Source organism: Adiantum capillus-veneris, chromosome 19 (assembly GCF_014529385.1).
Source record: "Adiantum capillus-veneris isolate H3 chromosome 19, ASM1452938v2, whole genome shotgun sequence".
Taxonomy (NCBI): Eukaryota; Viridiplantae; Streptophyta; class Polypodiopsida; order Polypodiales; family Pteridaceae; genus Adiantum; species Adiantum capillus-veneris.
Genome location: NC_140949.1, coordinates 143,405,815 through 143,427,718, shown reverse-complemented (window position 1 = coordinate 143,427,718; position 21,904 = coordinate 143,405,815). Strand labels below are relative to the sequence as shown.

The following is a 21,904-nucleotide window of genomic DNA, read 5'->3' as shown; positions in this document are numbered from 1 at the left end:
TGACATGTTCATTTGGTCCCATAGGTCATATTTGACCTCCCAGGACGATAAAAGAACTATCTATCTATCTCTCTCATATAGTGGCTAGAGACAAACCTGTAGACAAATTTCGAAGCTGATTACTCCTGCAACCTGCGAATTGCTGTGGAACTTTGAACGTGCTCCGATGATGGCTTTGGTTGAAAGGAGGAGTGTCAAAAGACGCTACTAGCTTCATAGCTCTCTCTCTCTCTCTCTCTCTCTCTCTCTCTCTCTCTCTCTCTCTCTCTCTCTCATACAGTGGCTAGAGACAAACCTGTAGACAAATTTCGAAGCTGATTACTCCTGGAACCTGCGAACTGCTTGTGGAGAAGATCGAATTGCTCCTGCGAACTGCGTACTTTTGGAACCTGCGAACTGCTTATGGAGAAGATCGAATTGCTCTTGGGAGCAACAAAGTAAAGATTGCTTACTTGCATAGAGCCACATACCTTCAAGATGGACGTGTATGTGATTGCATCAGGAGAGAGGCCCTAAAGTTTGGCCCTTTTGGAACAGGCAACATCTGTGCCTTTGGTAACTTGGCTGGAATCTAGTATAAGGTTGAGCTATTGGCTCTGGTCCTGTTGTGCGTATCCCGCAACCTATGCATTCCAAGAGACATCGTTCCAAGTCGTTGTCGCAGCAACATCTGAACTCCATCGGTAGACTATATTGACGGTATCAATCCATGATTTTGAGCATGGTAGAAATATAGCCTTCTTCTTGATTGAAGTGCGATGTCTCGCATTCGATCTACTGAGGTGTATCCTACGCTTTCGGTGATGGTCCATTCAAGCCTTAAGCTGGACTCAATCTGAATGATTCAATGCGATGAAAACCTTGTGATATCTAGTTACTAGTCACGTCTAAGCAACGAACAATGCAAGCGTTTGAAACAAACATGTACTTGGTGCTGGATTGTGCTGTTGTGCGCTTTCGAGCTTGGAAGCAAGTGATAGCTGATTTTCCGAATGTCCCTTGCAAAGAATAAGTACGAAGCGTTAGAAAAGTAATAGCACAATGTTCAAGGTTCTGAGAGTAATCTCATTATTTGTATGTGTTCTTTCATTCTTATGTTATAGAAAGAAAAGAAAACGTGCCGGTGTTCTTGCACGGGGGAGTTTGCACAGTCCTCCCCAATTTTTATAAAACGAGGGAACGTGCCATTCCCACGGCTGCATGCAATTTTCAGTGTGTTCTTTTACTGTGTTCTCAGTGTTCAAGTTTAGAATATGGCACTTCTTACTCACCACACGCTGGAATATGTCGCCGTTGCAAATGTAGAGGAGATGTGTCCAAGGTTCTCTTGATCTGTTTGCAATGTAACACGGTAGAGTTAGACCATAACTAGTTGCGCCTTTAGAAACGAGCTAAGTTATAAGGTAGTTGAATCTGGACATACTGTTCAACTAGCCACTGGGTCTTGTTACACACAAAGCTGCTATGATTGCTACGCGGGGAAGGCGCAAAGGCTTTACTGCAAAAGAAGGTCGATTCCAATATGCCGATGAGGCAAACAGTGACATTGTCGACCTTCTACTGTAGGAATGAATAGGGAGGAGCTTGGCCTACAGAATCTATGATATTGAAGAATACTCTCGCCATGTCGACGAGACAGGATTTTCTAATTCATGGCTCTTTGCTTTCATGTGAAGAGGCATAAGGTGTCAGTACAACAGCTAGCTGGGCGTTGCCACTTCCAACACCATAGATGGGTGTTGCCACTCCTAGCACCATAGATCAAAGAATGAGTGGAGGGCAGAAGGATCCGATGGTTCCATTAAAGCTTTGCGCGAACAACTACTTCTGACTTTTGTCTCTATTGCTTTCTCGTATATGACCAAATATGTGAGTAGAAGCTGCTAATTAACCTCCTAATAAGTTGCTTAAGCGTATGATAAATGCGAGCTATTTTGGAGCACATAAGAAAAGCATGAAAAGAGAAGGGCAATCTGTAGAATCACATGCATCAATGCTTGTTTGCTTCGTATAGTACTAGTTACAAATAAGTCACAGTCTCGTGTAGCAATTACTACTGTGAGTATGTGTGTGCGAAAATTTTAACGTGTTGCGATGATGGCTTTGGTTGAAAGGAGGAGTGTCAAAAGATGCTACTAGCTTCATAGTCTTCTCTCTCTCTCTCTCTCTCTCTCTCTCTCTCATACAGTGGATAGAGACAAACCTGTAGACAAATTTCGAAGCTGACTACTCTTGGAACCTGCGAACTGTTGCGAAAATTTTAACGTGCTGCGATGATGGCTTTGGTTGAAAGGAGGAGTGTCAAAAGATGCTACTAGCTTCATAGCCTTCTCTCTCTCTCTCTCTCTCTCTCTCTCTCTCTCCCTCTCTCTCTCATATTGTGGCTAGAGGCAAACCTGTAGACAAATTTCGAAGCTGATTACTCCTGGAACCTGCGAATTGCTTGTGGAGACGATTAATTGCGTACTTCTGGAACCCGCGAACTGCTTATGGAGAAGATCGAATTGCTCTTGGGAGCAACGAAGTAAAAATTGCTTACTTCTGGGAGGGTGCGAACTGCTTGTGGAGAAGATCGAATTGCTCGTGAGAGCAACGCACAATGCTGTTTTTATTTTATTCACTTGGTAGCTTCTGGCGGCGTAGTTTTTTGTAGAGCTTTTCTGCCCCGTTTTCTTAAGAGTATCTGAGCGCTGCTGGTGTGTGTGTGTGTGTGTGAGAGAGAGAGAGAGAGAGAGAGAGAGAGAGAGAGTAAAACGCATGTGGGAATGAATATGATGCAGGCCGAGCGAGTGTGGAGCTGCAGTGCATGGAAACCAATGTGCAGGTAATGGAGACGAAGGAGCAGAGCGGGCTAGAGCTTTTGCACTGTTTTTTTTTTGGCTGTTGACGGCGCAAGAGCCACGTGGGCTGCGTAGTTTTTTTAAGAGCGTTTTTAACCTGCTTCTTTTTGGGCTGTCGACGGCTGGCCACGTGGGTGAATGACAGGGGAGGGATCCGAAAATCGCCACTATGCTAACGAAGTAAAGAGTTTGCATATATTAGTGAGAGCGAGCTTTTACCACATTGGAGTGTAGCTAAACTTGCTTGTAAGTTAAGAGAGAGAGAGAGAGAGAGAGAGAGGTCCACCTTCATACAAGGAATGGTAGGGAGCAATACCCATCTGTCGTAAAAGACCCTTCGAAAACTCGATGTTGCCGTAATGGAACAAGTGATGGCCAAGCCTGCTCCCAAATCACCACACAGACGTTGTGCGAGGAATAATGCAATCACATAATTATGATTAAGTGATTTAAACTCATCTTGCAAGCCAACAATCCGTTGTAGTCTAGTCGGTTAGGATACTCGGCTCTCACCCGAGTGACCCGGGTTCAAGTCCCGGCAACGGAAATTTTGAAGATAAATCAATTTTTGCTTGGCAGTTGTCGCCTTGGAAATGCGTGCTTTCAATTAACTAATTGAGTCTCCACCATCTCAGAAGAAAAATTCCTTTCGAAACATCTAAAACACAAAAGGTGAATCCTCACTCAATCCATAGTTGGTAGACCAGCTAGGCATGGATCTCAAACAGAAGGATTGACAATAGAGGTGCATAGTAATGCTCACTCAATTATTTGCAATGCCTCTATATAGCGTAATAAGGCTTTTGTTGCATCTTGAGTGCAAAAACCAACAAGCCCAATCTCATTAAGGGTTCTATATCATCTTGGCTTTGGTCCTTCCCTATCTTCCTTGTTGAATTGGCTTTATGTTGATAGTTAAACTTTTGTATGATGGACTATGGCCTCACATAACTTCAGTTGATTGGTCACTTAGACATCAGGAATGATATCTCTACATGCTTCCTTTTATGTATCCTTTTCTTTTCGATCCGGATCACTCGTTAGATGTCACCATACTATGCATACATACACCCAATGTAACACTCTGTAAAAACTGTAGCACCAACCGAGCTTTGAGCCACACCAAAATGGGAGATTTGCAAAACCAGGAACCTTTGCGCTCGTCCATGCGAAAGCACTCCAACTCCAGACTGGATGCCGAAAACAATGGGCAGCTTCATCGTCATGCTCTTTCCTTCTGGTCAACAATTTGTTCCTCAAGAAGATGCAAATGATCTTACAGTGAGAAGAAAGTGTACTTTTGGGGGCATCGATAGTTTCTCCTAGGCTTCATGAAAAACTTTTCTACATCCAAGTTGTTCTCTTTTGCACCTTAAAGCTTGGTATTCACTACTTTGCTCTTTGCAAGCACAATATTAACACAATTTTCGTATTATGTAGAGATGGCAATGTGATACACAACACTTGGTGACTCATGCTTAGTGAGCCCTTATTGTTGTTCAACCAGATAATGTTATTCTGCCAAATATGCAGAATTGGAAGCTCTCTACCTGGCTGTTGCATACAAATGTACATGAACTTTAACGGCATATGTACGCTTCTTGTTGCCCCCATTTGCATTTATGGAGGACTTAAATGTCTTCATTTTCACAGAAATACCATGGAAGACATCCTCGCATCAAAAGGGAGAAAAGAGAAAAGCACGCCTCAGAAATTCTTTTCACAAGAGGTAAATTACTTATCCAATTGTGTTATTTACAAATTTCTTCTTGAATTAGTACTACACCCCTTTCGGGAATACTCACATTCTCAAAATCTCTGTTGCATGGCACTCTGTTTGGCTCTAGTACCAATTTCATCACATTAAATGGCGACCCACAAGTCCATAATGCTTCAAGGTTTTTGCCATAAACACATTAGCAGCGACTCAGCTTCCCTTGTCATAGTCCCTACAGTCTTCAACTCCCTCTTCATATTCCAGAGCCACCTGTTTCGAACAGTGTGCATCTTATCAGTGTGGGGGGGAGCGACAAATACTTACATTGAGCATTCTGTGGTTTCCTACTTTCTTATTTCTTTGTGCCAAGAGGATCCTTATGTTAGAATCATTCTAAAACAAACAGCAGAAAAAACAATCAACGAGAAAATTCTTATATGAGTAGTTCACAGTGTAGGGAAATGTCCCTTAGTAACCTTTCCCAATAATACTCCAACCACATGGGGAGCGGACGGGGAGGCCGCAAAGCCATTGACGGAGCACTATTACTGGAAAAGGTCACTCATGGCCCTTTCCAACCACTTTGATTGGAGGGCATGAGCAGAATTCCAGAGGTGCTGACCTGTTGAGCATCAGATAATTGTAGGCAAATCATCAGGCTCGATGTGTCTTAGCACCACTCACTTTTTATTAACAAGTAACTCTAAAAGTAATAATGTACCAAAACACCAGAAAACTGAGGCCATCACATGATTGCTGAGGCAAACAATTTGGCAAAAGAATGCATCAAGAGATCAACAGCATTGGTCTTCTTCATATCAAGTATGTTGTATAGTTGATGCTCTGTAGCTGCCGCCAAATAGAGGCACAGAAATGTAAGAGTCAACACTGATGCAAGTGAAGCTGAGCAGGCTAGAAGCAGCAAGAAGCGAAATGAGATTTAAGGCACAAACAAAATGAAGCACATCTTGTACCCAATCCAGCTTCAAACTCCAGGTTACTGCCCACCATAATGCCATTTGAAACAATCACTTCTATCAATGTCTGGCTGCAAGTTTCGACACCATAAAAAGCCATTTCCCTAATACATTCCACAAACGCAGAATGGAGGCCATGAGGGGGCAAAGTCAGGATAGAGAGAGCAATGCCCAAGCTGCGAATCATCTCTTAACACCGTGAATATCAAGCCTCAGCTAAGGGAAAGGACAAAGAGCCCCTGACTTGTGGGAAGCTTAGACAAGACTTCCAAAAGGTATCAGATACCCTCAAAACTATTGATATAACGGCACATGTTCCAGCCCTCTTAAAGAATCAACTATATTGCATATGTCCAAACAATTATAGACCACCTCATTCAAAAGTTACACTGGATCGTGCCTATGCTAGGGTGGGGCATCATACAAATGAGTTGGTCTTAATATACAAAAGATCCGAGGATCTCAAAAGGAGGTTTGCTTCATGATGCCAGAATGGTGAGCCACAGTGAGTTGCTTCCATATATAGAACAGCAGCAGTCATGTGCACTTCTAGCTTACAACAAAAATGTAAGCATGCCCGCTAGAAGGCTCATCTTCCACGCAACAGCAGCCCTCACACCTGTCATGTAGACATTGAAGTCACGGTTACTAAACGTGTCCACATCCCACCGACAAATACAAAGTTTTACAATACCTGCAAGCCCAGATGTATCCGTCACTGGGAGAGCAGGAAGAGAATCAGCTGCAAAAGGAGAAACTTTGAATTAGACAACCAAGGCTCTGCATCACTCATTCATATGGACTATGAGCTAGACTCACAGGAGGCACAGAGAGAAAAAGAAGATTGAGATGAAGATGACGGCCATGGAGCAGCTATATTGTCGTTCAGGTCGCAGGTGAAGCTAATGCCTGTGGTTTTGTCATCCACGACATCGGATGGTATTGCACGCAGCAAGCAACCTGGGAAGCACAATTTTTAGGTCACCTTCAAGTATGTATAAATGGTTGACCTTCAAGCATTGCCTCCAGCCCTACACATGTATGACCTAACTTGACAAAACAGAGAGCAACCATCACAGTAACTGCATAGCATGAGACAACTTTGCAAATATAACAAGGAAAAAACCCTTCATTAGTCCCAATACACCTAGAAGAGGAAGCATCAGCACAAACGTCTCTTTACTCAACCCCTGCAAAAGCTTCCCTACTTTTACGAATATACTTTTTGGCACGGTAAGAATGAAATCCCTTGATTCTCAAGGATTGAAAAGATGCTCATCAGTTTCATCTAAAGATGAACCGATTATGTCAAATCAAAATGACCACTAGAATAATTAAGGGATAGGGAAAGGAAACTGCGGCTTCCTTTCCCTATAAAATTTGTAGACAGGAGAGTCCGGAGCCATGGGGGAGCCTGTTTTGTGAGGGAAAAGGACGTAGTGGGGGAAGGGAGGCCCAAAAACTCGACATGAGGTGACGGTGGGGGAGTGAGTCCCCACCAGGTGACACAGGTGCTGATGTGTCGAAGAGCCCCAAACTTGTGGGAGAGTGCTGCAGAGTTTCTGTGTGCTGAGGTGGCAGAAAACAGGCAGTTGCAAGGGGGGGTTTGTCATGGAACGCATTGGACAGTCAAGATCAACTGCCGCACAAACCCCAACTTTGATGTAAACTCTATTTTCCTGAAGAAATTTATTTAGCCTGTGACTTGCCGTAAGTTGGAAGTGCATTCAAAAGCATAGGCAGCCCTTGGAGTTTCCAAACAAAGCATGGCACCTTACAATTTCTATTGTTGGACAAATGGCACTATCTTCACCCATCCCCACTCTACCTAGCTATCATAGTCCTATCCTGTGCATGTAAATCAGGTTTCTTACAAAAACACAGCAAGAACTGCTGGGTTGATTGTGACACTTCATGAAAGTATCCCTTTAGCCATGTGACAACACAACTTAAACCACAGAAATACTCTAAAAAGGTAATCTTGCAAAGTAAGTTAATTACCTTGCTCGCCATGGACTGACATAAATAAGGGTCACATGCAAAAAAAAAAAGGATCATCAATACAACTGAATACTTAAACAAATCAAAGAACTCATAAACTCTATCAAAAAATGTGCTGGAGCATCTAATAAGCATACCTTGTAGACTGAAGTCTTTTAAATCGACTTGGCAAAGACTATATAAATCTATCTCCACTCCTTTCTTTATCAACATTGATCCAAACAATGTGACACAATTAAGAGCTTGCACATTAGTGATAAGCATTTGCTTCTGCAACTCTGTGATGTAGCTATATAAAGACATGCAGCAAGTGATGTTTGAGGGAGAAGAACCACCACATGAGCTTACAACAGATGAGGGGTCTTTGAAGATTAGTGGACATCCTGCAAAGAAAAAGAAATCCATGGCTTGAATTTATCCTTAACTTGGCTACCGCTTTTGAGCTTCGTTACAAAACACATTCCAATCATGAACCCAAGGACTGTCATAAACATTCCACCCTCCCCCTTTACAAAACATTGACTAGATTACACAAACCAGACATTAAAGTTCTACCCTCACAGCTTAATAGAGGACTATCAAAACACGTTAATTAGCAAAGCTCGTCTGCAAAGAATCAAATGTTACATCTTGGATAGCCACATTTCAGGGCCTAATGTGTGAGACTTGCAATTATCATTGAAGCTTTACATCAAAACAAAACTCCCATCCTAACATGGGTGAGTTCAGCCTGAGTAGGGGTTATAAAATATTACACAGTTACGAGGCAATGAAGTTGCACATAGGTCAAAAAAATTGAAATACAAAACCTCTTCATAAAGAGATCAGTTTTTCGTCTACACGTTAGGTATCTCTAGAGAAAAAAGGGTCAAGTTTTATCCTGCACAAGGCTAGTGCACGTCTTGTTTATGGCCTAAAGATGAACATCCTGTAACAAAAAAAAAAGCGTCTTAACTTCATGTGACATGCCCAGTGTGGTAATCAACTAATCGTTTTAACTTCATATCAAGGCTCAAGAAAATCATTGCAGTAAACCTCAGGAGTCGTGCATTGAACAAGGTAAGGAAGCAGTTCAAAAATATCTCATTGCCCTCACCACACCTTGGGTACTGTAGTAGTAAGCGCACAACAGAGTTTCCTAATATTATTCTTACATTTCCATGTGTGCATAAAGGTTTATAAGCCTCTATGAAAGGAGTCCAAAATCCACAATTTCCAAGGACTAGTTTAGCAAAATTGGAAAATAGGTAACAATGCTATAGTCCATGTATAATGATAACACATACTGAAGAAAGAAAATCAAGGCTTCAAAGTCCTCGCACCTTTTGTGGATGTGTTGATCACCTTGAGGAAGATTGTATCGCCACACATGAAATGTCGAAGAAGCTTCATGTGGAGGTTAAAGGCAAAGCCAAAGGGCACACCACCACCAAAGGCAAAAAGAAGGCCAAAGATGAAAATATGACCATAAATGCTTATCAAGCACTCTCCCTCTCAATCTCCTTGCTTATTCGTCGTGGTGGCTATTCCAACTCCACAAGAACTCGAATTCGTCGCCAAGGAGTGGGTTGGAGATAAGGGGGCATCTTCTCACAAGTCTCAAACCTCGCACATTATGGAGCATTGTTTGTTAAGTTGTTCCTAACAATGATTCTTGCTTGCCTCAATGTATTGGATTTCGTGATCTCTCCTTGGGTGATGTCGGCTTGAGTGATGAGCATCTCTTGCAGACACTCTAGATGAGCTTAGTACTAAAATGGATTCCATTGTGCAAGATGGATCCAGGCTGTGGAAGTGTGTTCTTTGAACATGTACCCCAGTTACCCCACTGCCTTCTCCAATCTCCCCCCCACCGATGGCACCTAGTCCTATGGATTCCATGATGCGGATGATGATGGACATGATGATGTAGCAAGACGAGCATGTTCCAAGCTTGGACACTCCAAGCAAGAAATCAATAGCAACACACGAACAGAAACTGCAAACAACTGAACTGAACTTAAAAAGAAAATCCATATCTTGAGTACCATGATCTACTTGCCTCCTGTGCGGATAGGGAAGGATTTGGAGACAGGATCCCTAACCCTCTTCTGCATTCGCATTCGCATGTAGCGTGCATCCACTTCTGTCGACATGGAACCCTGGGAAATACCTCCGAGCATCCTTACCTTTCATCTTCACCCGCAATGTTTTCATGACAAGACTATTCGAGTGGTCGTACTTGCTCGCAAGGCAGAGTAAGCATCAAGGCTAGTACTTTGTGACAGTATTATGATAAACACTTTGCATTCAAGGGGTTCACAATGTTTCACGATTCATTGTTTTGTTAGTAAGTTTTGCATGTTCACTCCTTGGCATGACACAGTCACAGAAAAAGCACGAGCACGATTGTCTATCAAGCATTGGCATTTCCACTGTAGTGTGCCACAGTTGATAGGTCTAGGACGACAAGTCAAGTTTTGATCTCACTTTTGGCATGTATTTGGTGAACGGTTTGGCACTCCGTCACTTTGTTCACATGCATTGCATGCACATTCATTTAGGAAGATTAGTCCTTTTTCAGTCTTTCGACATGGAACGTATATGTTTATGGTTTTGTTCTGAAGTGTTTTCAGAGATATTCCCCAACGAAGATTCTTGAAGAAGGTGGACCCGAGATCATAGACGAAGTTAGAGCATTGGAGCCGCAACAGATCATTCTGTCACTTTCGACGCGGCCCATAGAAGCAAGCATTGTAGACTTTCATTAAGTTCAAGTATGGCTCAACCCACGCAACAGAGTGGGCCGGCGAAAAGTACTTCGCAACATCCCAGGAGTTGTTGGCGGACTCTACGAACGCCATACAGCTCAGTACCAGTACCTCACCTTGAAAAGGGGAGATGTCACGTGCACAACTACTCCTATGTGCATGTGGACAAGCTGTTCCTACCTCTAGGGTTTAGGTAGCCTAGGAAGTGTTATGGCAACCTTGTGAGCCTATACGCAAGCCATGCATGTCTAGGCACTTAGAGTAGCTGCATACCCTCTGATTGCACAACCGGGGATCATTAGCATCAAAACCAAGTACCCAGCATGAGCACTTTGCACCACATGAATCCAGTTTCCAACCACACATGGGAACCACCTCTTATTGGCACTTATTTAATTAATAAGTGACTTATTAATCGTGAAGCCTCTTCTTGCACTGCTCGACCCATCACTTGGCATCTATATAAGCAGGCAAGGGGCGCCAGTAGAAGCAGAAGAAGGCAAAGACGCAAGGAGGCAGGCACCTAGCAAACAGGCAGCACCTCAGGCATTCTCTAGTGTTATCTCCAAAATCGGCCCAACATTTTTGCAGCAAGAAGACCAACGTTTTCAGCATTGAGGACCAGCGTTCTCAGTTTTCAAATTTTCAGCCCTTAGCCTCACTGTACCGCACCACTCGGTAGAAAACCTCGCCTCGGACTTTCCCGTCGCAACAGATCATCTAGAGTTTCCAGTTTCAGCCCAAATCAGCCAGCATTTTCTGTTTTCAGCCTCTAGACAGTCAGCGGTTTGCATTCTCAGCCCTTACAGGAATGGACAGCAACAGATCAGCCCTTGACTCGCAGCGGTTGCAGATCCACAGCAACAGATCTTAGCATTTTCAGATTTCAGCCGTTATCGTTGTCAACATCATCGTCGTCAAGTACCACAATACCTAGAAGCATTGTACCAGACTTTGTGCAATCTAAAGCAAATACCTCTTTAGCAATAGAGAGGGGGGCCCTTGGAGGGGGTTTTGGGACCCCACGTGGGACCAGACCTAGCTACATGGACGCTCATTAATCTCAAGGGATACGATATGCTATTGGTCAAATGCGCAGATCGTCACATCAGCTTGAGATGAGACTGGTAGATTCAGAGGAGTACCAACAAAGGCTAGAACATATCAGTTATGCCTTTTGGAGCAAAAGTCAATTATATATGCCATTGTCCAATGTACTACAAGATACGGCGCCGTTTTCACTATCTTTGAAGAAAAAGAAGAAGAAGAAGAGGGTTTTGGACCATTGTCTAGAGTTATGAGATAACAGGATCACAGATGCCTTGCTTTGTATCATTTCAAGCTGCACACACATAGAGAGGGTCTATTGAGCGGATCAGGCGAAGAGAAAGAGATCACAGGCTTCTTTGGACTAGCTACCATGCAACCAATCAGAGTTTACCCGTACCAGAGGTACATTGATTGATCGAGCCCTTGAGCTCAAGAGATCCAGACGCCCACGATTACAAGGAGCATCCGAACGGAGACTACAGCAGAAGATCGGGACTACTCTACTACAGCACAAGAAACGCCGAGTCAGAGTACTTACCATGGAGGACATTGACGAGATTCGACAGCCACCGATGCTGGACATCTTGGGATATCGACGACGATGATGTTATATACCCTCCTCATCCTCATGAGATTGTATTTTTGTTTTTTGCTAGAAAGCTCTTAGTCACCCCCCTAATAGCTGCCCTACAGTTTTATTTAAATTGTTTTAGTTTGGGTTCTTTCCAAACATTTTATTAAATTCTCTGGAGATATAACTATTTGGGGTCTCATAGGTCATTTTGGCCTTTTAAAGACGTTTGATATAACATTTCATCTCTCTCTCTCTCTCTCTCTCTCTCTCTCTCTCTCTCTCTCTCTCTCTCTCTCAATGGAGACCAAGAGCAACTCACCCGTGTGCAAGTCTCCCTCGACGGTAACAAAAGCAAAATTCATGGTCACGGACAAGAGAATAACACAAGCGGAAAAAGAGATGAAAGAATGGAAAACGGAGATGGAAGGATGGTGGAAAGAAAAGGCCAACCTCATCCAAATGGTCTTCAATGAGGGCAAGCAATGGAAAAGGAGAAAGAAGACTTTCAAGGAGAAGTCCAAGCGCTTCGGGAAGAAGTCTCACCCCTCAAGCAAGAGCTTGCGGAAACTTGAGCGGGGAGTGGACTTGAAGAAGGAGAAATCCAGCCCTCGATGATAGAGGAACTCAAAGTCATCAAAGAACAAGTGCGGAAGATAAAAGAAGAAGAGAAGCAACATGAGGCGAAGACGTCATCGTGGGTAGATGTAACCACGAAAACACAGAAGAAGGTAGATGAGGCCGAGAAATGGATAGAAGTCACCAAGAAAGCGAAAGGGAAAGAACCAACAACCATCCCCACTCCCACAATCATCAACATGACCCTAGAGGAGGAACAAAGGAGGAAGGCTAGAGCTTTACATGTACGAGTGACCGGTCTAAGAGACCGTGATGATGTGGAGGGGGAAGTCAAAGAACTTCTAATTACGATGGGTAGTGAGGCCACTCACACAAAGGCATGGAGACCATTGGAGAGTAGGGAAGAAGAGAGAAGGAAATGGGGAGACTTCCAAAGAGAGAGCATTGATCTTTCACTGCCATGGAGATGGATTTCTTGAAGAAGCGTCCTCCACTAAAGAAGACAAGGATATTCCTTGGGGACGACCTCACACTCTCACAGCTTGCTCATATGTAAGAAGTTATGCCTGAGATAAGGACAGCCTAAGAGAAACGGAAATTGGCCTTCTATAGAGACAGACGAGTGGTTATTATGGAGAGGCGCTCCGCATGACGGCGCGAGACCTATGGGACCACACTCAAAGTTGCTACTTGGAATTGTAATGGATCTTTACGCCTTGATGTGGGTGCTTTTGAGGATAGTTTCACTGGGAAGGGCATCATCTTCTATTGTGACACATTACGCCCCTGGGCAGTCTATGCCACATGTCAGCGGATACAAATGGGAGACAGCTTGCAGACAAGAAACTAGATCAGAGCACAGATGACGAGGCTCAGGGAGAGTAGCAGTCTTATTCAAGGAGGAGTTGCAGGCTGCAGGCATTGATACATATAGCCGGCAGGGATGAGCAAGCTAGGTACATATGGGTGAGACTGAGGGCAGAGACAGGCAGATACCTCTACATTGCTATTTGCTACTTTCCTCCGAGTACGTAAGTATATGCACCACCTAGAGGACAGTCCCCCTTTTCTATTTTGGATGACATATGGGAGTTCTCTAGGGATGGTGACATTATCATCCTGGGGGACTTCAATGCTAGGACTACCCATCACCAGACAGTATTTTATGATACTTCAGAGGAGATGTTGAGGAAGCTGGATGTTGTAGAGATGGGCCTATCTAGAATATTACAAGATGTGGAGCATACTAAGTATGGACGGCACTTGATAGACATGGGGATTGCACATGGATTGGCCATTTTGAATGGCCTTCAGGGATTTCCTGTTGCGGGAGGTTTTACATGCTTTCCACACAGACATGGAGCTAGCACAGTGGATTATGTCATGACATGCCGAGCTTTATCTCTAGTATCCAGGACCTCACCGTTGGACCTAGACATGTTGGTGTGGACACCTTTACACGGGAGACGGACTCTGTCTACATAGATGGGATCTACAGACGCCTATGCGTTGAGGAGCCAGGGCGACGTATGGAGGAGCTTACTACTACACTGACACAAACATTGCAAGATGCAGCAGCAGAGGCAATACCCATACACCCAGCCTAAGCAGAGACGACGTTCTGGGAGCATGCCCCAAAACAGCTAGTATGAAGAGGAGTGCCGCGAGACGAGAGCCAAGCTTCAGAGGGAGGTGCTTTTGGGGGACATCACTCATAGAGAGTCACCAAATTGCCATCCGACGCCTACTGCGGCAGAAGAAGAGAGCATTTTTGGCTCGACTAGAGCAAGATCTATATCAACTATTCTTGAGTCAGGACTCGGGTGAGGCATGGCGACTCTTTCATGAGCACTCCTCCCCTCCTGCCATTACTTCTACAGAGGCCTGGGCCAGTATGCGTCATCTCTGTACACAATTCTTGGACAGCCACCTCTTCCCGACCCCCCCGAGCTATGCCCACACACGTGCTTTTTTCACCGCTAAGATGGTGAAGAAGGCCATTAATAGGATGAGGACTAGGAGAGCATATGATCATGATGGCTTAGTGGCTGAGCATTTTATACATGCCAAGGATTTGCTCGCAAAGCTTTTAGCAATCATGTTCAATCGTGCCATGAGTGAGGGTTTGCCTGATACTTATAGAGTTTATCTAATATTGTACCTATCTTCAAGTCAGGAGACCCTATGGAGCTTGGGAATTATCGCACTATCATGATTGGACACATTTGCACGGTTGTGCGCATCCATTCTTGAGCAACAACCGAGTAGATGGGCAGAGAGGGAAGGTATACGCACACCCGGGCAGACAAGGTTCAAGAAGGTATTTCTACTCTTGACCACATTCTAACACTCAGAGCCATTATTGAGGAGGGCAGATCACATGGGAGACGGATCTATTGTAGCTTTGTGCCATGTGGACTTCCGCAAAGAATTTGACACGATGCCTACAGCTAGATTGATGCGCAAACTATAGAAGCTGGGAGTACCCACAGAGCTGATTTGGGGGATTATGGCATTATGCAGGACAGTAGCGGGGCATGTACGCACTCCAGAGGGATTATCTACATTAGTTAACTCCACTATCGAGGTGAAGCAGGGTTGCCTGCTCTCTCCTACTCTATTTGGTATGTATGTGGAAGAGGTTTCTGACTATATTGAGAGAGAGGGTAATAGAGGTGCACAATTGGCAAGACATGGATTCCAAGTTTGCTCACGACAATGGTCTGTCTGTCAACCTTGGTAAAACCAAGGTTATGGTGTTTAACACCACCCCACAGTTGGCCAGAAGATCAGCACCCACATTTACATACGGCCATGAGACAGTGGAGTATACAAATGCTTACACGTACCTTGGGGTGGTCTATAGTGGACTAGCGTTTTCATTGAGGAGAGCAGCAGCCACTAGACTGACTAGAGCACATGCAGCATTTGGGTGGATTGGAGAGGATGTGTTCACAGATTCAGTTTCAGGAGCCTCGGACGAAGCTCTGGCTTTTTGACACTCTGGTGGCTTCCGCATTGCTCTATGGAGTTAAAATATGGGGGCCTTCATTGGACCATCACGGAAGGTCGGGTCGCGCTGATGGATGGGGAGACATGGAGAAGCCTCTAGTCTCTATGATCTCGCGGCTTATTAGAGCCAAGGCTTCAGTACCACATGACATTATTCGAGCAAAGTTGGCTGCCCCCCCCCACTAGTGGTTGAGACGCTTGACAGATCAATCTCCTTTTTACACCACTTGTGGGACCTCCCCAGAGACAAATATGCCCGCCTAGCACTTGAGTCCTCTCAACAGTTATCTTTGCAAGGAGACACAACATGCTGATATGGAATTCTCCTCACGCCAGAGGCACGTTGATCGATCGAGCGACCGACCTAAGGAGATCTAGATTCCCACGACTACGAAGGACTACACAACATCGACGGAGGCTGCATCAGAGGATACGGATCACTTTGGCTCGAAATGAACGGCGCCAGCGACCATGGAGGAGATTGATGAGATCACCCACCGATCGATGATGGATCTCCTATGATTTAGTTCTATTGAGGATTATACACCCTACACATCTTGTATCAGCCTTCATATCAATTCTCACCCATTATATTCCCACACGCACACCCACGCAATGTTGTATTAGCCCCCAATCACTACTTTCACCCCCATCATCTCTCTCTCTCTCTCTCTCTCTCTCTCTCTCTCTCTCTCTCTCTCACATAAATTCATCGAAGGCGTACATGAAAAGTATTTCAAAATATTGACCCCTTGAACTATGGCAATGCTACACCCTCATATCCAAGTAAAATGAGAGAGCCCTACCACGATCCGCTTATTATGGCCTTAATACCCAAGCTCTCAAACATAACCTTTGAGAGTGCTACCATGCAAGCATTTTTTTTTTTTCCCGAGAAAAAGATCCTTCTATTAGTTACTGAAACTGCCCATAGGGCTACAACCACCTCTTCAAGAGAGGGCTACAACAACCATGGTGGGGAGACTCTCCCAATGAAAAAACCAGCATACATACAATGGGGCTAAATCAAGAAATGAGGGGAGGGAAAAGCCACACAGGTGGTCGGTAGTGCCATCGGAGTACACCCTGGACCATGGTGTAGAAAGGCCCAGGACGCCAAAGTCGAAGGAAAGCCTCTCTGCGCTCCCGCATGCGTTCGGAGCTGCCCTGTAGTTTCTCAAGCTGTCCTTTGAGAGTGTGGATCAGCTCTAGCCAAAAATCGCGAACAGTCTTTGCAGGTGGCAGAGGGCAAGCCTCAAAGATGTGGAAGCAACGGGCCCGCCAGATGAACCAGAGTGTCAAGCCACTGATGAGCGCCCAACACTCCTCTCTCACTGCACCACTCCTGAGGAGTAAGCTCTGTGGCAGGCTAGAGTGTAGGTCGCCCCTCCTGCATCACTATCATCCTGCTGGTGGAAGATAGCTCAAACTGAAGTACCGGGCCCGTGAGGGTGGACCAAGCCGCTGCTCCCCAAGTGTACTGTCAAGCCGTGGAAAGAGCAGGCATCAGCCGAAGAACTGCCGCAGGATTAGTGACGATGATTCTCCACAAGATGGTCACAAGCTGCACATGCGGCCGAGAGACCACTCTGCACTAGCCAGCTCCCAACTGTTGTAGCTCTGTGTGCGACCAGCCACTGAAACAAGGTGACTCGTCTCGACTGTCTGGAGTCCCACAACCTCTCCCAGAAGACTACCAAGAACTCAACTGTGAGACCCTCCTCCTGCCAATGAGGTGTTGCAACGGGGCGGGCCTCTCTCCACGCTGCTAGTATATGACATCCCAATCGAACAGTGTACTGAAAGAACGGGACACCTGGGTGGTCTGCAGAAGAGAAAGGGTCCCTCCAAAGCCACTCACCAGGATCCCATTGTAGTCATGCCCATGCAAGCATTTAATTGAGAAGATTTAGGAACCTATTTAGCCTCGCATCCAATGCAAGTAGCTTATGTACCTCACAATTAAACACGTATGGCAAGCTAGGTTTGCATTCTTCTCTAATGTATCCAAGGTTGTCATTGTACGGTCGTACGGTAAAGTATGGTACAGTATCATACGGGAAAATACGGTATATTTCAAATATATCATATAATTTGGATGAATACAGTGTGTTTTCAAAAAAACTCTTTAAAACAATTAAACAATTACCTCATGACTTAGGACTATACCTATGTCTAAGGTTGAACAGCCTAACAAACTTATGAAAGATGACCTAAGGAGTGGGCACAAAGACCAAAGAATCAAGTTACAGGCTACAAAAAAGTTTTGAAAAGGTTGAACCGTATTTGTATAAGTATGGTCGTACAGATGTATATCGTACGACTATACAACATGGGCATTCGTATGGCGTACGAAAACTTCCATAGATGTATCACACCCTTCTTGCTAATCCCATGTGATGGAGATAATTAGTAGAATCACACCACTTAACAATCATGATGCTTAAAGGCCAGCCATGATGCTTGGGAGACATGGAGAGTTTACAATGCTTTTAAACTTAACAAAACCTAGTAGAATCAATGCATGTTTTTCTTAAGAACTCGTATAATCAAGCTCCAAAGCGTGTAAATTAAGCAACTGAAATAAACTTGCTTTGAAGACTGCACACACAATGCTGCAACAAGAAAGAGTGTAGGTGTGCATATCAGCATACCACTACGGATGTGTGAGTGCTTTGAACACAAGGGGTTACTAAGCTGAAACAAAACAAGAACCTGCAAGATAGCCTATTCACTTACACGCACACACATAATGAATGGAAAAATTGCTTGCAAGATTGGCTGACCTTTGTTAACTTTACAACTGTACAGATTGCGAAATACAGAATTGGCACTTTCTGGTCCCAGTTGACTTGACAACCACGAAAGAACAACAGCCTCACAGTCATCCAGCACTTGATGATTTTTTTCATCAGCCAAGCTTCCATTCAATGCCAGAGAGCTAAGTGTTCTGGATGCAAGCTGTGCAGCAGCGGTATTTATGGCTCGACTACAAACAGGCTTGCAACACTCCTTCAGCGGGTCTATGGATGTGCATGCTGCCAACAAATTGCTCTTGCTAACTACTTTCTCAAATTCTGTCACCGATAACACTGGGCATAAACCCTTTGTAAGATTCTCTGGCTTCACAGAGCACAAAGTGGAAAGAGTGTCATTCGCTCCCAGCTCTGTCAGAAACATCATTGCTTCTCCAAAGCACATTTGTGCGGCCGTGTCGTTCAGTGCAAGTGAGCCTGTTGTGCTACTCAACTCCCCTTGCACAATTCTCATCATACTCCCAAACTGAGGGCAGCATATGACATCCCCTACAAACTTAGCCAAAGGACCCATGCAGTCAACTGCTGTCTTTTGAACTACTCCATCTAATGCTTCAGGTTCCAAACCACATAGTCCTGCTAGTCACAAATACCTGATCATAAATTGTACCGGACATGATCCTTTCATTTACACAGATAAAAAAGGATGTGGAATTGATTAAGTTCAATGTTAATACCAAATGTGGGTTGTGAGACAGGCCCACTTGGTTCAAAGGGATACAAAGGAGAGGAGGGCAACAGAGGAACCAATGAATCAGGGGCAGCGCTAGGTTCCAAGCCAGAGGGTGATGCAGCTGGGCTCATGTATGGTGATCCTACGTACATGATCGCCGGTTCAGGGGATGAAGCTGTTGAAGCCCACACAAATGGGCAGCTCATAAGTGAAATAACGAGTAACAAATACGACCTCCCTGCATAAACAACTAACAGTTAGACATTGCAAGAAATAAATTTGATAATCTACTTGTCTCTCAATTGCTGTAACACAAAAACAACCTGAAAATCAGCAATAATATAAGCTAAAGCAAGCTGCCTTATCCACAACGGCTTCTTGCTTGATTCACACACAAATCTAGTTCTTGATTAAGTGAGAACACAACTCAGGATATTATCTACCATTTGGTTCAATGTCCTTAGAACAGGCATCACACCTATAGTTTCTCTTCAAATCCCTGCCATATTGAAAAGGCTTGATCTCCGCAGCCTAAGGATGGTGCAAGACTTGGAATAGTACACCAGATAGGGGACTTCGAACTTAACAGTTTTTTGTTCACAGATAAGGATAGTGATTTGTTACATTGGTATCATAATTCCAATAATAGTTCTGTAAAGCACTGACACATTTGCTGACCAAAGAGCAACAATCACACAGCCCCGGACACCAAATAAAGTGTTAAATGCTTCCAAAGATAAAGCATAAAGCGGGAAACCATTGAACTTACCTTCAAACTCTTACAGCATAATAGGACCCTTTAAAGCTCAACATAAACTAGCTGCTACATGCTTATAATCCTAGGCTTATAAAGTAACTGGTACTACTACTAATGTAGTACTCACAGAACTCACGTGCAAGGTGCAAAGAATAGGCAGCTCACCAAAAGTTCGAATGGACTGGAAGTGCATGCTTGCAGCAGCAGCACACTCAAGGCCAAGCTCACAATCCCAGCCACCCCAGAATAAACTTATAAACCAAGCAAAACAGAAAAGCTCATAGACAAGATTACTTATAATGGGGTAATTCTATAAGGATGGTAACCTTAACACTATGGCAGTACTTGATGCACGCTTGCAAAGCCACTACATCTAAGGAAGAGCTCACAATACCAAATAGCCAGCCATGTAAAGTCCCGAAGACTGGACCAATGAACCAAAGCTACAAAATTGCTAGAGTAGAGAAGAGAACCATGCAGGAGGAAGAAAATGAAGCCCTTCTTGTATTTGCAAATGACTGGCGTCTAAGTGAGAGGAATGCCTGATCGTTCAAAGTCATGCTACTCAGTAGATGAGTGCCCAAATGTGCGTCAGTAACATAATACTGGCAAAGAAAGGCACACACTTCTCTCTCTCAACACAGCAAAAGTAGAAAAAAAGTTACGAAAATTTCTCTTGCTGCAGGTGTATGCCCAAAGCTGAAAATTTGAACATTGAAAAGGGCATACTCATGCTGGTTTTTTGGTTGTTGGACACCATCTGCAGTATGTCAGCGAGCACCCACAATCATTCCCGGGTCACTCCCAGAGAAAGGACTTTCAAACATGATGAGGTTTGGAAATGTATGGAGAGGAGTAGACCGCTTGCTTAAGATGCACATCGAAGGAGCCCACCCTTTGATCAAGGCTGATTTAGGATGAAGCGCAGTTTCTGCAAAAAAGCCCACAATGCGGGTCAAGGTGACTGCATGCACTGTGGAAAAGCAGTACATAAGGGCTCCTGAGTTATTGTGTGTGTGTGTGTGTGTGTGTGTGTGTGTGTGTATGTGTGTGTACGTGCATGTGTCTCTTGTTTGTTGACGAAGGGAAGGGAGAAGAGGGTGTTTGAGAGAAGACAATAGGAACTAGAGTACACTGTAGTACCTGTCGCTTGAAGAGATGCGGTGACAGAAATATGATCGCAGGGAGTAAAAGCCGATCTGCTCGTGGGCCGTCTCTCTCTGCCGCATTTGCATTTGCTCTTGAAACCAGCATTAAAGCGTCCAAAATCTGCACAACTACCGTCTTCGCTACCCCAAAATTGAGGCTCACGACTCACGAGTCACACCCAAGGCGAGCGAGCCAAGTCGAAGCTCAGTAAAGTGTCGATGAGCAGTAGCTGAGAGCTCGAGCTAAAGAACACTCACAAACAGATTACAAGCACACCCATATGCAAATTTTCCGAGCTACATTTTGCAATTTACGCAGCGCTCTCTCTGTGTGGTGGGTTGTTTCCATACTGCTGACAAGCGCAGAGCCTGCTCCTTTCTAGGTAGGCCGGTGTAGGGTCCAGAGCAGCAGCAGCAACAGGTTGCGGCTGATTATTAAAGCCTCCAGCTCAGCCTTCATAAGTGAGCTTCTTCCAAGAAAAACTCTCAAGGTTTTCAATGTGCCACTTTCGAGATAGTGCTGAGTGGTCAGTGGGGACTGTGATGTGAGAAAGCTCACTTTGTTAGTGCGTATCTAAGGCTTAAGCACTAGGAATGAGATGGCCAAGACTAAAGAGACGTTTCTCTAGTGAGATCAGGATTAAGCGTATGAAACAGGTGGGCGTAATGTAGGGTGCAAAAAAATATTTGTCCCTTGACAACAAAAGTTCCTCCAAGTGAAGATGCAATCCGAAAGAGCTTAATTTTCAGAATTTTTGAACTATTATCTTGTATGTATTAACATAGTTTCTTTTGTCTTAGTGTCATTCAAGCACATTAGTCACATTCTCAACCGGCTCTAGGCTAAGGTCAAGTTCAAATGTCCTGGCAACAATAATTTGCTTTTCATTCTTTCCCCATTCTCGTTGGAGGCACATGCAACACTTAAGCTTTTACTTTTGGGAGGCCCACCCACCAATCAGCGCTAGTCAAGTGATAAGGTGCCAGTTCTTGCAGAGAATCGTAAGTTTAAA

The 21,904-nt window shown here is 44.4% G+C and overlaps 1 protein-coding gene, 1 long non-coding RNA gene and 1 other non-coding gene across 4 annotated transcripts; 1 reads left to right on the top strand and 2 right to left on the bottom strand.

Moving 5' to 3' along the window:
* Positions 1–292: 292 nt before the first annotated feature.
* Positions 293–2,796, bottom strand: LOC147435004 (uncharacterized). Its single transcript, XR_015185258.1, has 6 exons — positions 2,397–2,796; positions 2,204–2,280; positions 1,272–1,332; positions 929–998; positions 471–835; positions 293–396 (listed from the first exon to the last, which is right to left on the bottom strand). It is a non-coding gene; the product is annotated as an uncharacterized LOC147435004 (long non-coding RNA).
* A 518-nt stretch (positions 2,797–3,314) lies between these two features.
* Positions 3,315–3,387, top strand: TRNAE-CUC (transfer RNA glutamic acid (anticodon CUC)). Its single transcript has one exon. It is a non-coding gene; the product is annotated as a tRNA-Glu (tRNA).
* Positions 3,388–5,854: 2,467 nt separating this feature from the next.
* On the bottom strand, positions 5,855–21,424 carry LOC147435002 (putative GPI-anchored protein At1g61900). Of its 2 annotated transcripts, none has more exons than XM_086491364.1 (9): positions 20,887–21,424; positions 20,473–20,674; positions 18,991–19,224; positions 18,284–18,892; positions 7,673–7,918; positions 7,536–7,550; positions 6,354–6,494; positions 6,229–6,276; positions 5,855–6,153 (listed from the first exon to the last, which is right to left on the bottom strand). In XM_086491364.1, the coding sequence occupies exons 2-9, from the start codon at positions 20,501–20,503 to the stop codon at positions 6,089–6,091; spliced, it is 1,389 nt and encodes a 462-aa protein (XP_086347490.1). In that variant the 5' UTR covers positions 20,504–20,674; positions 20,887–21,424; the 3' UTR covers positions 5,855–6,088. The 2 variants fall into 2 exon arrangements, with proteins under 2 accessions (XP_086347490.1, XP_086347491.1); XM_086491365.1 differs by having other exon boundaries at positions 18,284–18,889; positions 20,887–21,420.
* Between the last annotated feature and the right edge of the window lie 480 nt (positions 21,425–21,904).